The sequence below is a fragment of the Triticum urartu genome, chromosome 3, assembly GCF_003073215.2.
Source record: "Triticum urartu cultivar G1812 chromosome 3, Tu2.1, whole genome shotgun sequence".
NCBI classification, from domain to species: domain Eukaryota; kingdom Viridiplantae; phylum Streptophyta; class Magnoliopsida; order Poales; family Poaceae; genus Triticum; species Triticum urartu.
The window spans coordinates 516,449,055-516,463,882 of record NC_053024.1 but is presented as its reverse complement, the minus strand read 5'-3'; the positions used below and the strand labels follow the sequence as shown (position 1 = coordinate 516,463,882).

The 14,828-nt window shown below is 44.6% G+C and overlaps 3 protein-coding genes across 4 annotated transcripts; 2 read left to right on the top strand and 1 right to left on the bottom strand.

The window, feature by feature from the left end:
• Nucleotides 1-4,702: 4,702 nt before the first annotated feature.
• LOC125544733 (hexokinase-9-like) lies at nucleotides 4,703-8,489 on the top strand. 2 transcript variants are annotated; one of them, XM_048708480.1, is made up of 9 exons: nucleotides 4,703-5,100; nucleotides 5,399-5,510; nucleotides 5,629-5,811; nucleotides 6,046-6,120; nucleotides 6,212-6,367; nucleotides 6,569-6,667; nucleotides 6,752-6,882; nucleotides 7,415-7,496; nucleotides 7,587-8,489. In XM_048708480.1, exons 1-9 carry the CDS (start codon nucleotides 4,838-4,840, stop codon nucleotides 7,932-7,934), a joined length of 1,449 nt encoding a protein of 482 aa, XP_048564437.1. In that variant the 5' UTR covers nucleotides 4,703-4,837; the 3' UTR covers nucleotides 7,935-8,489. The 2 variants fall into 2 exon arrangements, with proteins under 2 accessions (XP_048564437.1, XP_048564436.1); XM_048708479.1 differs by having other exon boundaries at nucleotides 4,704-5,100; nucleotides 5,399-5,549.
• On the top strand, nucleotides 8,490-10,263 carry LOC125544734 (senescence/dehydration-associated protein At4g35985, chloroplastic-like). Its single transcript, XM_048708482.1, has 5 exons — nucleotides 8,490-9,208; nucleotides 9,290-9,426; nucleotides 9,524-9,690; nucleotides 9,788-9,872; nucleotides 9,962-10,263. The coding sequence occupies exons 1-5, from the start codon at nucleotides 8,636-8,638 to the stop codon at nucleotides 10,119-10,121; spliced, it is 1,122 nt and encodes a 373-aa protein (XP_048564439.1). The 5' UTR covers nucleotides 8,490-8,635; the 3' UTR covers nucleotides 10,122-10,263.
• A 177-nt stretch (nucleotides 10,264-10,440) lies between these two features.
• On the bottom strand, nucleotides 10,441-12,614 carry LOC125544735 (40S ribosomal protein S24-1-like). Its single transcript, XM_048708483.1, has 5 exons — nucleotides 12,287-12,614; nucleotides 12,153-12,194; nucleotides 11,904-12,074; nucleotides 10,809-10,895; nucleotides 10,441-10,727 (listed from the first exon to the last, which is right to left on the bottom strand). Exons 1-5 carry the CDS (start codon nucleotides 12,368-12,370, stop codon nucleotides 10,695-10,697), a joined length of 417 nt encoding a protein of 138 aa, XP_048564440.1. The 5' UTR covers nucleotides 12,371-12,614; the 3' UTR covers nucleotides 10,441-10,694.
• Between the last annotated feature and the right edge of the window lie 2,214 nt (nucleotides 12,615-14,828).

Here is a 14,828-nt window from a genome sequence, read left to right as displayed (position 1 = left end):
CCTTGTCTTACCAACAAGAGGGTTTGTGACTCCTTGAACTAGTGCAAGATATGGAAGTTGTTTGCACTTGTCCTCTCCAAAATGATATGAGTGAAGTGTGTTGGCGGAGTCTCCCTCAAGAACTCTCTAGTTATTCTTCTTCGGAATCCACACCATCTTGATGGGAATCCTTGGAGTTGTAGTCGTACTTGATGAAGTGGAACTTGATGTAGTCTTGGGAACCCACTTGACCAAGGCTTTGGGAGCTTCTTCAAATGCATCAATCTCCTCTTGAAGCTTGTACTTGCCTTTTTGCTTGTGGTCTTGTGGTGGAAGATCATCTTGAGCTTGTGTTTCTTGGAAAGAAATAGGATCATACTTCTCTTGTTGAGGAACAAACTTCGTCTTGGGGTATTGAGCTTCTTCCCACTCAACTCCATTGACATTGAACTTTCGTTCAAAACCAACACCTTGATTCTTCCGGTGTCTTCCTTGCTTGCGTACAATTTCCTCAAATTGCTTACTTCCGACAAGGCTCTTGTAAACACCTTTCTCTATAATTCCCTTCAATAAGATATTTTCTTGCTCAAGTGTAACTTGGCTAAGAGAATCATTAGTGGAATCAAGAGAACTACTAGAAGCAACATCATTGGGTTTAGCATGATTATTGTTACTACTAGAAGAAGAATCTTTCTTGTTCTTGTTGCTAGATTTAACTTGTGGCATGTAAGTAGACAAGAGTAAACGCTTGGCAATGTAAGAAGAACTTTTCTTGCGAAGATCATCATTGATCGCTTTTAAGAACCCATGCTCTTGTTCAAGGTTGAGCTTTTCGAAGCGTAACTTTTCATTAGTCTTTAAAAGCTCTCGATGATTTTCCAAGGTAGTTTCATGAGCTAACTTAAGAGTGTTTAGCTCTTTAGTTAGACGCTCAATCTCCTTCTTATCATTGTCATTCATTTTGTCTTGATTAGCATGATTAATAGCAAGTTCATCATAGTTTTCATCACTAGAATTGTCAACAAGTAAATCATCATCACCTAGCAAGTCATCTTCATCATTATTGAAATCAACATACTCGGGGTGTGATACCTTTGGGCCTTTAGCCATGAAGCATCTTCCAATCCCTTCATTTGGTGACTCAAATATGTCGTAGGAGTTGGCTGAAACAAGTGCTAGACCGGCAACACCTTCATCTTGAGTATATTCAGAATCAGAGTGATAACTTCTCTCGGAGTGATCGTTGGAGTCGGAGCCGGATACCCATTCACCAATGTGAGCTTGATGTCTTCGTTTTGTGTAGCCCCTTGATGATTTGTCCTTCCTTTCCGAATCCTTACTTCTTCGTGATGTTCTTTGTTCATAACGGTCATCTCTACTCCTTTTCTCTCTTGGTGGTGATTCTTCTCTCCTACTCCTTCTTTTGAGAGAACCTTCTCTTCTTTTGTAGGGAGCCGTACACTCATTGGAGTAGTGTCCGGGTCTTCCACAATTTTAGCAATTACGTTCACAACTTGAAGATCTTTTGTCATTGTAGGACCTTGACTTGGAACCTCTTTCCTTGCTTCTACTTTTGTAGAACTTGTTGAAGTTCTTCACCATTAGGCTCAATTCTTCATTGAAGTTTTGTTTCTCACTTGATGATGTGGGAGCATCACATGAGGCTTTGTAAGCACCACTTGACTTGTTGTGAAGCTCTTCCTTATCCTTAAGTGACATCTCATGAGCAACAATCCTTCCAATGACTTCCGTTGGCTTGAGATCTTTGTAATTGAGCATCATTTGGATCAATGTGCACACGGTATCATATTTTTCATCCAAGGCTCTTAGGATCTTCTTGATGATGAATCTATCGGTCATCCCTTCACTTCCTAAGCTCGCAATCTCATTTGTGATGAGAGCAAGCCTAGAGTACATTTCAGCGACACCTTCACCATCCTTCATTTTCAACTTGTCAAGTTGACTTTGAAGCACATCCAATTTGGATTCCTTGACGGAGTCGGTACCTTCGTGCATATCAATCAAAGTATCCCAAATTTCCTTTTGCATTCTACAGACGGCTGATTTTGTTGAATTCTTAGGGGCACAATCCGTTGAAGAGAATATCACAAGCTTAAGCATTGTATTGCAGCATCTTCAACTCTTCCGCGCTAGCTTCACGGTTCGGTTCTCTTCCATCAAAGAATTCACCTTGCAAGCCAATACACACAATAGCCCAAACAGCGGGGTTATGTCCAAGAATATGCATTTTCATCTTATGCATCCGACTAGCAAAATTAGTACCATCAAAGTAAGGACCTCTACGGCGGTAATTTCCCTCGTTAGATGCCATACTCTCCTAGGTTGTGAAACCAAGGCTATGACCACCAAAAGTTATGAAAATCAAAGCAAATGAAGACCAAAACTCTGATACCACTTGTAGGATCGAAAGTATGTCTAGAGGGGGATGATTAGACTACTTGACAAAATAAAAATCTAGCCTTTTCCCAATTTTAATTCTTGGCAGATTTTAGCAACTTAGCACAAGTCAAGCAAACAACCTACACATGCAATTCTAAGAGTATAGCAGCGAAATGTAAAACAATTGCATATGAAGGTAAAGAGAGGAGTTTGGAGGGAGCAAACGCAATGTAGACACGGAGATTTTTGGCGTGGTTCCGATAGGTGGTGCTATCGTACATCCACGTTGATGGAGACTTCAACCCACTAAGGGTAACGGTTGCGCGAGTCCATAGAGGGCTCCACCCACGAAGGGTCCACGAAGAAGCAACCTTGTCTATCCCACCATGGCCATCGCCCACGAAGGACTTGACTCACTAGGGTAGATCTTCACGAAGTAGGCGATCTCCTTGCCCGTACAAACTCCTTGGTTCAACTCCATAATCTTGACGGAGGCTCCCAAGTGACACCTAACCAATCTAGGAGACACCACTCTCCAAGAGGTAACAAATGGTGTGATGATGATGAACTCATTGCTCTTGTGCTTCAAATGATAGTCTCCCCAACACTCAACTCTCTCTCATAGGATAGGATTTGGTGGAAAGATGATTTGAGTGGAAAGCAACTTGGGGAAGGCTTGAGATCAAGATTTATGTGGTTTGAATGAAGTATCTTGACCTCAACACAAATGTAGGTGGTTCTCTCTCAGAAAATGTATGTTGGAAGTGTAGGCATGTTCTGATGGCTCTCTCCACGAATGAAGAGTGGATGGAGGGGTATATATAGCCTCCACACAAAATCTAACCATTACACACAAATCACCAAACTCGGTGGGAGCGAATCATACAACTCGGTCAGACCGATTTAGTTCATAATGTGACCGTTAGGGTTTTCGGTGGGACCGACTTGATCAACTCGGTGGGACTGATAATATTAGGGTTAGGGCATAACATAATCTCGGTGAGACCGATTACACAAACTCGGTGAGACCGATTTTGGTAATAGACTAACCAGAGAGTTGGCCAGGCACTCTTGGTGGGACCAATTCGCTCTCTTGGTAGGACCGAAACGTTACGAAAGGGAAACAGAGAGTTTGCATCGCAATCTTGGTGGGACCGATCGCTCATCTCAGTTGGACCGAAACGTTACGAAGGGAAACAGAGAGATTACAATCCCATCTCGGTGAGATCGAGATCCCTATCGGTCGGACCGAAAAGACTAGGGTTTGTGGCAGTGGCTATGTCAAGTGAACTCGGTGGTGCCGGATAGATCAAATTGGTGGGGCCGAGTTTGACTTTTGGTTTGGGATATATTTGGATATGAGAAAGTGATTGAGGGTTGTGGAGCATATCACTAAGCACTTTGAGTAAGAACCTCATTAAGCAACACCTCATCCCCTCTTAATAGTATTGGCTTTTTCTATGGACTCACTGTGATCTTGGATCACTAAAAATGAAATGTAGAGTCTTGTGCTTTGAGCTTGAGCCAATCCTTTTGTCCTTAGCATTTTGAGGGGTCCACTTTCTAATCCATGCCATTGCCAATCATTGAGCTTTTCCTGAAATATTTATCTTCAAGTAGCATTAGCTCAATGAGCTATATGTTGTTAGGAATTACCAAAACCACTCAGGGATAGTTGCACTTTCGACCAGGCAATTACTTCCATTCGCGTCGCGCCGTCCGTGCCAAAGAAAATCGTGCATGATGAGGATCACAGGGCATAGTGCCATGGTCAAGAGAAGGTGCAGGGGCATCGCGGCTAGCACGTGTCAGACAAGCGCCAATCGTTCCCCACGAGAAAGCAGTGATGCTCGCCAGGTGGAAAGTCTGCTCTCCATATGCTCCACCAGTGATAGTAGAGAGGAGTCCGAGCCCTTGCACATAGAGAGCGGCAAGCCTAGATAGAAGACCCGAAAAGTTGAGACGGTTGAGGCGAGCTCCATGGAGATATCGTCAATCTCGGACTACAATCAGCCTTTTAAAAGCCACGGCCCAACCAAACACTCACTAAACACAAACGAAGGAAAGTACGCTCGTTACAGTGTTTGATCGAAAGTAACCATGTACTTCTCTCTATCAAAATATAAAATGTTTTTCACATTAACGTCTTATTTTTTATGCAGATGGAGTATTTTGCAACGAAGGTACAATGTGCAAATCAATTAGCTTTCTCCCTGCAATTTCTTTTTATCTTTGTCTGAAAAATACATTAAACGAACCAATCCGACGAAACGTCCCAAGTCTCGTCGTTGTTGTTTAGACTTCAGATTCAGGCCGATTGGCCGAACGACGAATTGGACCAGCTTTCAGTTTACTGTAGAAGTCAACGGTTGACTCTCACTCTTTCACGAGTATAGTCACAACTCACGAATACCACCGAGGGCGAAGCCGCGAAGGGCAGGCGAACCCAGCGGCATCGATGCGGAAGGCAGCGGCGTTAGCGGCTGCGGCGGTGGTCGCGGCCGCAGCTGCCATTGCCGTGCGCCAGAGGCTGCGGGAGGCGAAGCGGTGGGCGCGCGTGGCCGCCGTGCTGTCGGACCTGCAGGAGCGGTGCGCGGCGCCGGCGGCGCGGCTGCTGCAGGTGTCGGACGCGATGGACGTGGAGATGCGCGCGGGGCTCGCCTCCGAGGACGGGAGCAAGCTCAAGATGCTCGTCACCTACGTTGACTCCCTCCCCTCCGGGTAAACCCCCCCCCCCCCCCCCCCCCCCCCCCCACCTCTTCGGTCAAGATCGATTATTACGAAATGTGCGTTTTTTTAGGGGAAATGTGTGCTTTCCTGTTCCTTCTTGTGCCTGTAATTATACAAAATGGTGAAACAGAACTATATCAAGAAATTTAATTGTACAATTGCAGCAGAGGCATTCACCAATATTGCATAGCATTAGCATATGTACTTGTGTGACTGTCCTATGTTGCAACTGTTGAATTGAGCTGCATTTTCAGTACATCATTTAATCTCACTTATGCAACCATTTTAGGGATGAGAAAGGGCTATTTTATGCACTTGACCTCGGAGGAACAAACTTCCGTGTTTTACGAGTTCAATTAGGGGGCAAGGAACAGCGAGTTATCAAGCAAGAATCTGTAGGGGTATCCATTCCGCAGCATTTAATGTCCAGAAGCTCGCATGTAACGATCATGTCCATTTGCCATAATGTTCATCTCTCCTTTTTTTTGCTAACCTTGCATACTTGGCGTAAATTTTCAGGAACTATTTGATTTTATCGCCGCTGCTTTAGCAAAGTTTGTTGCCTCTGAGGGTGAAGATTATCATCTTCCGGAGGGCACTCTAAGACAACTCGGTTTTACATTCTCCTTTCCAGTGAAGCAAACTTCGATTTCATCCGGCACACTTATCAAGTGGACAAAGGGTTTTGCAATTGAGGAAATGGTCAGTTTATTGTACCTAGCCTATTTGAAAACCAAATCAAAGATGCTAACACATGAACGTGATTTTTTTTTTCAAGTTATACAAAACAATGTCCAGTATCATCCCGTATCAAAAAGTTTAAATGGGGAAAATCCTGTAGTTTCTTTGGACTTTCAGTTTGGCGATATGCTTATATGATTTGTCACTGTATAAATAGCTATGAATAATGTACCTGCATGTTTACTTTGAAGTCAGGTTGGCAAGGATATCGTGGCTGAATTAAACGAGGCTATAAAACGTCAAGGACTTGTTATGAAAGTCTCAACATTGGTTTGTTTCTTCTTATATGTACATTATGCTTACTGGGTTAAATGTCAGGTCTATCTGTTAATATAGACTGAAATATAGGACTATTCTGTAGGTGAATGATACCGTTGGGACTCTGGCTGCTGGAAGGTATGTAGATGATGATACTATGATTGCCGTAATACTGGGAACTGGTACTAATGCAGCATACACAGAGAATGCACATGCAATTCCTAAATGGCATGCCCCCCTGCCCATGTCCGGAGATATGGTGAGTGTCTGTTCTGTACCCATGAATGCAACTTTGCAAGGCTGCATAGATCGCACAAACTATTTTGCTTCTATTACTTACAGTGTCACAAGAACAAGAAATGGTGATAACAGTGAAGAATGGCTTTTACCCCATTGATATGATGATTTTAATCCCCTCGAAAAAAAGATATGATTATTTTAATTAGTTGGTTTGTAACAGGTAATAAACATGGAGTGGGGAAATTTCAAGTCCGCTCATCTTCCACTCACTGAATTTGATCAAGCTTTGGATGCAGAAAGTTTGAATCCTGGAGAACAGGTATGTGGTGTCGCCCTTGATATAAAGTAATGGCACTTCCCTGTTTTATGGTTGATGAGCGTGGATAAGACAATTTCCTTCCAGAATTATGAGAAGTTGACCTCTGGTATGTATATGGGGGAAATTGTCCGGAGAATCTTGCTACAGATGGCTCAAGAAGCTGCTCTTTTTGGTGATAATATACCTCCAAAACTAGAGACCCCATACATTCTGAAGTATGTTGTTCCCGTTATCATCCACTACTTTATCATGCAAAGAAAGTCCTTCTCCTGAATTGCTTACAAATATGCTTTGTTGAATTTATTTCTTAACTGTAGTTATTGATGAGTAAAGCTGTAAATTCGACAAAAAGAGCACCTTAAACAAGAAAATCGTGGGACCTTATATTTACTGTGTCTTGTATGGATATGCTACTAGTAAAACTACAGTCACTGCATTTTTTTTCGTGCCAATGGCTAAACTAGAAGACCTCTGACCAGAAATATCTTGCTAGCCAATTCCATGAGAGTATATCTTCAGTTTTTGATTCAGCCTGCAGTGCAAACTTTGCAGAGTACTAAGCGGTCTTAATTTCAAAAAAAGCAAGTCAATGAAAATGAATGGAATGGTTCTTCCCTTAGCGTTTTTTGACTAATTTTCCATCTCACTTTGCGTTTATACATGAGCTGGCAGCTATTCAAACCAAACTTAACTGCTCAGTATTCGCACAACTGTCATCAAAAGGCTTGATTTCTTTTGTGCTACCAGGACATTTCACATGTTGGTGATGCATCATGATGTATCACCTGATCTCGAAACAGTTGGTATCAAACTAAAAGAAATCTTCCAGGTACCCTCGTCAATGAAAATTAAGTGACAGTGCCATTCTTTTTAATCCCTACCGCCAAACAACTCCTTTTCTGACTTGTATGGTTTTCAGATCGAGAGCACCTCAAGAAAAACAAGAAAACTGGTCGTGGATGTTTGCGAGGTCATTACCACACGTGGTGCACGGCTTGCTGCTGCCGGGATACATGGCATTCTCAAAAAGCTCGGTCGGGCTACTGACAGCCCCGATAAGCGAAGGACAGTAATCGCCGTGGACGGCGGAGTCTACAAGTACTATACTTTCTTCAGCGAGTGCATGGAGAGGACTCTGAGTGATATGCTTGGGGAGGACCTGGCACCCTCGGTTGTGATTAAACCGGCCAATGACGGCTCGGGCCTTGGGGCCGCTCTCTTGGCGGCTAACTATTCTCAGTACCTCCAGGCTGATGAAGATTATTAGCTCAATCCGATAGTTCCTTTGATTCAGAAGCCATGGCAGCAGTATACCACAACATTCATCAAACTGCCTCAGTGTGATGCTAATTCGGTTATGAAGCTGAAAATAGACATTGCATATGGAATTCGTGGACGATTCGCTCATGTCAGCAACTCAGCATCGCTTCCAAAGTTCGCACTGGAGTCATCGACAGAGTGTTAGAACCATATGGAGAAAAACTTTCATGTTGTGGTAGAGAAGACGAGGAATCGAAGGAGCGCACTCTGACAGCTTGCATCTGTTCTTCATTCACGTCGGCAAAAATTGCAACCCTCATTCCGTTTCGTTGCTCGCTCTCGCCTGTCGACTCCTCGCCTTTGGTGGGAGTGCAACTGTTGATGCGATAGCTATCTTCATACTTTTATTATTCCCTTTTCTTGTCAGAATATTATTGTGTACATATATGTGTATGGCTTGTGCAGACAAGGAATGTGTGTCCAAGGTGTCTCCGAATGTATTAACCCTGAAGAATGGAATAAAGGCGGCCGCAAAGGAGTGAGAAAGTTGCAGAAAGATTTATTCCGTGCGCGTCCTGTTCGTTCTTTCTCCCGGCCGACATGATATATATGCATCTCAGAGCCAATGCGTCCCGGGCAGCCAGCTTGCTTGCCAGTTCTCCACAGCCGAATCGCTCATCTTAATCTGTAGCGGCTAGATAGAAGTTCATGGGCTGCTGCGGTGGGGGCGCCATGTCGTCGTCGTCGTCGTCGAGGCCGAGGGGCGGCATCCGGGAGGAGACGCTGCTGCGCGTCCCGGGCGCGGCGGTGCACCTCGTGGCCGGCTCCGAGGGACCCCTCGAGCTCGGCCGCGGCGAGCTCTCCGTCGTGAGGATCTTCAAGGACGACGTGGCGGTGACCACCGTGGTGCGCGTCGGCCGCGACCTCGGCTGGCCGCTGGCGAGGGACGAGCCCGTGGTCAAACTCGACCGCCTGCACTACCTCTTCACGCTGCCGGACAAGGACGGCGGGCTGCTCAACTACGGCGTCTCCTTCGCCGACGCCGCGCTGCTGCCGTCCTTCGACGCGCTCCTCAAGTCCAACTCCTGCTTCTCCACGCCTTCCGCGCCGTCGAGGGGCTCGAGGCCGCCGCCGCCGGCGTCGGCGTCGCCCGACGCGTACTGGAACGACTTCTCGCCCAAGGTGGAGAGCTACAACAACGTGCTCGCCAAGGCCATCGGCGCCGGCACCGGCCACCTCGTCAAAGGCATCTTCATGTGCAGCGAGGCCTACGCCAGCCAGGTACGTACTCCCCTCTGCTTCGTCCCTTCTGTCGTTGTTTATCTACCACAAGGTGACCGCTCTGAATCCACTGCCGTGCAGGTTCAAAAGGGAGCCAACCTGATAAACCCTCAAGCAGCCGGCGGCGCGAGCAAACGCTTCGGCGGCACCGGTGGAGCTGACGGGAGCAGCCAGGCAGGTCCGGCGAAGCGTGGAGGAGTCAACAAGAGCCTCAAGAGGTAGTAACTCGACTAACAGTATCTCTTTCATCCTGGTGTGAGTTGCTCACTTGTTCATCACCCATTCATCACTACTGATCTGATCTTGGTTGCTCAGGGTGAGGAAGCTGTCGGAGATGACGGAGAAGATGAGCAAGACGATGCTGGACACGGTCATCTCGGTGACAGGGTCCATGGCCGCACCGCTGCTCCGTTCCAACCAAGGGAAAGCCCTCCTCTCCACCGTCCCCGGAGAGGTCGTTATCGCCTCTCTCGACGCCATCAGTGAGTACTCTAGTGCCCTGGAAACACCCACGGGACCTCGCCGTAACGACCAAATCTTTTGAGAGATTACATCGGTTGCCTTCTTCCTGTGTGACAGATAAAGTTATGGACGCGGTAGAGGCTGCCGAGAGGAGGTCGCTTGCTGCAACCTCCAACGTTGTTTCCGGTGCAGTGTCCAAGAGGTAACAACATCAGCACCTCAAGCCAGGCCATATGGAAAATCAGATCAGCATTTGGAACGCAGCAGTTGACTGACTAGCTTCTGCTGCAGGTATGGAGAGAGCGCAGGGGAGGCGACCGGAGACGCGTTCGCGACGGTCGGCCACACCGTCGGGACGGCGTGGAACATCTTCAAGATACGCAAGGCCGTCACGCCCTCGTCCTCCCTTCCGGGGAACATGGTCAAGAGCGCCGTCAGGAACAGAAACTGAGGCCGACTCCGCACCGCAGCACGGCCAGCGTACCAATACGTACATAGGCTGTGCTGCCTGCGGAGGACCATCAGCATACCTAATGAAGACATGTAATGCTACTCCACAGTTATGCAGTGTAATAATATTTCTACTTTGGCAATTTCGGATGCACTGATATGTCATAAATACCAACAACCAATGCGAGAAATCATAAATCAGTTGCTTACTACGAATCAGGGATGCTGCGACAGCATGCCCTAGCCAAACACGACTTCAATTAAGCATGCAGGGAGAAAGTGCATAATCAAAATGAACAAGTGCATAAATGGAGTGGACAGACAACAAAAGAAACTGCATATTACACACTAATTTGGACGAGAAAGCTGCCTTGTTAAAGTTTTCATGAACACTTTAGCTCTAACCTCAAAGCATGGATGTAAATGTCAAAAGGCGTTATTCCAAACCAGCTAGGTTCACATCCAGGAACGAGAAAAACCTCACTTCAGTGAGGAGGAGAAAAAAACTAATAAGGACATAATGATGCCGCCGCCACTAAACCGCCGAGAGTGTAGATCTAATGTGAATGAATGTTTACTTCTTCTTCTTCCCGGCATCAGCCTTGGTCTGCACAAGCCAAAAATATCAACACAAACGATCATAGTGAGCACTAGAAAGTAGCCAACAGATCATGCATAAGTAACTCACCTTCTTGACACCACGGATCTTCTTAGATCTGTTCTTACGCTCCTTAATTTGCTTGCGAGACTTTTCAACCTTAGTAGCAAGACCATTCTGGGAAAGGGAACAGAGGAAGTTATTTAGTTACAGGAATAACATTCGTGGCAGAATATAAAAATAAATACCACCATGCATTGAAAATTCAGAACCAAACACACCAACAGCTGTTTTATTCCTCTTCATAACAATTACAAATCCAGCAACATCAATTAAAAACTGCGTAACTAAATATTTACATGCCTTTTTTTATTGTCATGTATTACTCTTTAACACCATCGATCAACAAAGGAATATCAGACCTAATTGTTGTTGCCGCATATATACTAGTCCTAGGAGATTGAGACTTACCTAATTGATGATTACTCTTTTTAGTGTTGCAAATTTGCGTTAAATGGAATATCCGCACTCTACATCTGTATGGGCTTTAACTAAAATGTGGAGACAACAGAACACAGAGCGGTTCAATGCAAGAAAACATGATACAAAATTATGCACATGTATCCCCCATCCATAAATTTGTTTCTGAACATCACAGACACCATACCATAATATAAATCTATGATGCATGGCAGTCACTATGCTGTTGCAAACAGGAGGCACAGAATACAACAAGTCAGGAACACAATTTACAACAAGTCAGCAGTGCCCCAAAGAAATCTAGTGCCGCAGCAATAAATTTGTCATCTAGATACGCACATGAAAACAGTATGACCAACCTGAAACATCTAGGCAGTGAAAGCCAAATAACTACTACTCCCTCCGTTCAGGCCGTTCACTATTATAAAATGTTTTGAATATTTGAATATGGACTAGATACAGACTGAAATGAGCGAAAAAACACACTGAAATGTGTCTACATACATCCGATTTATAAAAAAGTTAGAACATCTTATAATAGTGAACGGAGGGAGTACTATTCTTTTAGCAGATTAGCATGCATTGCTACACATTGTGATAGCGATACTAATGATGATTAGGGCTGGACTACACGTGGCAAAGAACGATCGAGCCTGATAAAAAAGCATCTGATTCCATAACTAAATCAGCGCAATGGCAACATACCCTGATCAGGCGGTACTTGGGCTCGAACTTCTTGGCTGCTTCGAGGTTGTCGTAGATGAGACCGAATCCAGTGGACTTGCCGCCCCCGAAATGCGTGCGGAACTTGAACACGAAGATGCAGTTGGCGTCCTTCACGTCGTACATCTTGGCCAGCTTATCCTTGAGCTCCGCCTGCACAGAGAAACCCAGACGATGAGATCGCTAGATCGCCACCTGAACAGCCTCCATTTTGTGTGATCGATGTCTCGCCTTGGGGACGTTGGCCTTGCCGGGGTGGATCACCTCAAGCACCTGAAAGTGAAAGGTGGAGCGCCGGAAAGAGTTAGGGATTTGAGAGATGCGATGGATCCTGGGAGCCCCGGTGACGAGGGCAGGGTGCGTACGAATTGCTTCCGGGAGAGGAGGCGGTTGGTCATGAACTTGCGGGTGCGGAGGGTGACCGCCGCGCTGGCCTTCGTGTCCGCCATGGTTGGAGTTGGCCGCCGGCGGAGAGGTGGGAGACGAGAAGGTGTGATCCACAGGATGCGTTCGGGTTTGTTCCGCCGCTGGAAAACCCTATGGGGGCACTTGGCTTATATAGCGTGGCACTGTGGGCTTCGCTCGGATAATAGATGGGCTCGAGGAGTACAGTTCGAATGAACAACACTCAGAATCCCCTCAGAGTTCTCAAACAAAAAAAAAACTTATAATCACCTCAGAGTTACCAAAAAAAACTTAGAATCCCCTCATCCCCTCAAAAACAAAAGAATAAACACTTAAAAATTAAAAGCTTCGTGAGATTGCCTAAAAAAACTTTAAAAAATAAAAGAAAAAAAATGGAAAATGAGAATAAAAATAAAAATAAAAATAGAACTAGTAGATAAACAAAAGGAAAAATTGGGCGTGACGTCAATGCTATACTGGGCCAGCCCATGAATCGGCTGCCTTCAGGCGAAGCAAGCTACTGACGTCAATGCTATACTGGGCCAGCCCATGAATCGGCTGCCTTCAGGCGAAGCAAGCTACTGCCTCACGGTTGGCGGGACATAGCCGCGCCACTGCCCGTGGGAGTTACGAAATCAGTAGTTAGTTATGGAGTGCCCTTTGCAAAGGTCACTCCTATCTTCTTCGATGGTGACGAATGATGAATTACATGCGCGACACTTGTCACAACTTAGGAGTTTCAACATAGATTCGTTTTTCAAAAAAAATTATCACTTCAGCGTGTGTCCAAGTCACTAACCATTGTCACTAGTAGAGTGCCCGTGCGTTGCCACGGGCTCTTGAAATAGTATGCAAGAGTTGCATGATAAATTTCACATGTACAAACAATATAACACAAACACAATTATTAAATAATTAAAGTCCATTTTTGCAATGTAAATTGATAACAAAAAGAAAGATTAACAACATGTCCATGTAACAAACTGAGCGATGTTCCAACTAAACATCTATTACAAAACTATTAATATCTAGATGATGCGCTTAAGAAATTCTTTCATAAATATCAAGAAAGTTGCCTTTAGCTTCATTCCCACGATGTTTTAGCAAGTATAATAAAAACCGCTTCCTCAACTCATACCCATCCTACACAAACAATATATGTAGTTAGTATGAAAATTTCACGCAGAAGGTCTTAAAACATGTAACAAATGTGTTGCCACTGGCATTTCAAAAAAATACTGGTTGCATATATAATCATAAGGCATATCAATTTTCCAGCTTGGCATAGAAAGTGAGTCTAAAATAGTTGCTTAGTTATTCTGATAATCTTGCTAGTACAATTATGATAGTTACGATAATCACCAAGGAGTTTTAATTTTTGAAAGGAAAAAACAACAACAACCATTAGACCCTTAAGAAATTACGACATGATTCTAAATCTGACCAGCCACAAGATATATCCTTCCTAATATTCAGTTCTAGTGGGAAAATCTACTACCCAACAATATACATATAATATAATCGACAATATTTTCTGCATTTGCTAAATAATCATGGGAACAAAAAATGACTTCAGGCTTCAAGATCCAATAGTATATACATAGGCTCGATGTGATGATGCTGGCGAAGAACATCGAGATGGTTTGAATGTAGGATTTGTCTTGATCCAATAGTATATACATAGGCTCGATGTGACGATGCTGGCGAAGAACATCGAGATGGTTTGAATGTAGGATTTGTCTTGATTAGAAGCAACATAAATGGCTATGATGCCAGCTGCTACCTTTTTGTGATCATCATGCGGAATTAGATCATCATTACAAATAAGCATTATAATGTTCACATAAATGATGCATTCCAGTAAAGGTTCTGTGATTGTCACAAGAACATAATAATAATAGACGTGCATATATTTCCATGTGATAGAATACTACTAATCTACACTGGACCAACAAATTAAGGGAGGACAAGACAAAGAAATATATCTAGCGTTGCATATTATAATTAAACGTCCATGGTTATATCTATTCAAGCTATACGTACGAAGACGCCATCTAGTCAAGCACTACGAACTGAGAGAAATAATTACATCTTCCAGTATAGCTTCAGACACTTAACCTATCTTTAGGGCCTGTTCGGCAACAGCCTAGCTTCCCAAACTCCTCAACTTCTACTCCTCACTTCGGTTTTCTAGTTTCTCACAGTGATGGGAAAACGTTCGGCTGCGCACCTCATGCTTCTCATCGCTGGCATGGGTTGACAACCCATTTAGATGGGCTGAAGCCCGTTTGGGAGGGAAGGGAGCAAAGCCCAGCTCAGTAGGCATACAATGGCACCTTTCTTCTAATTAAAAAATGTACAACGACCACTACGGAGAGGAGATATGAGCTGTTGGGGGGAGAGACAAAGCGAATCGGTACGCATAGCTCACTTGGCGATGGCAGCAAATCATAATAACGCTCAACTCCAGCTTCTTCGTTTTCATAGAGCCGGGAAAAGGCA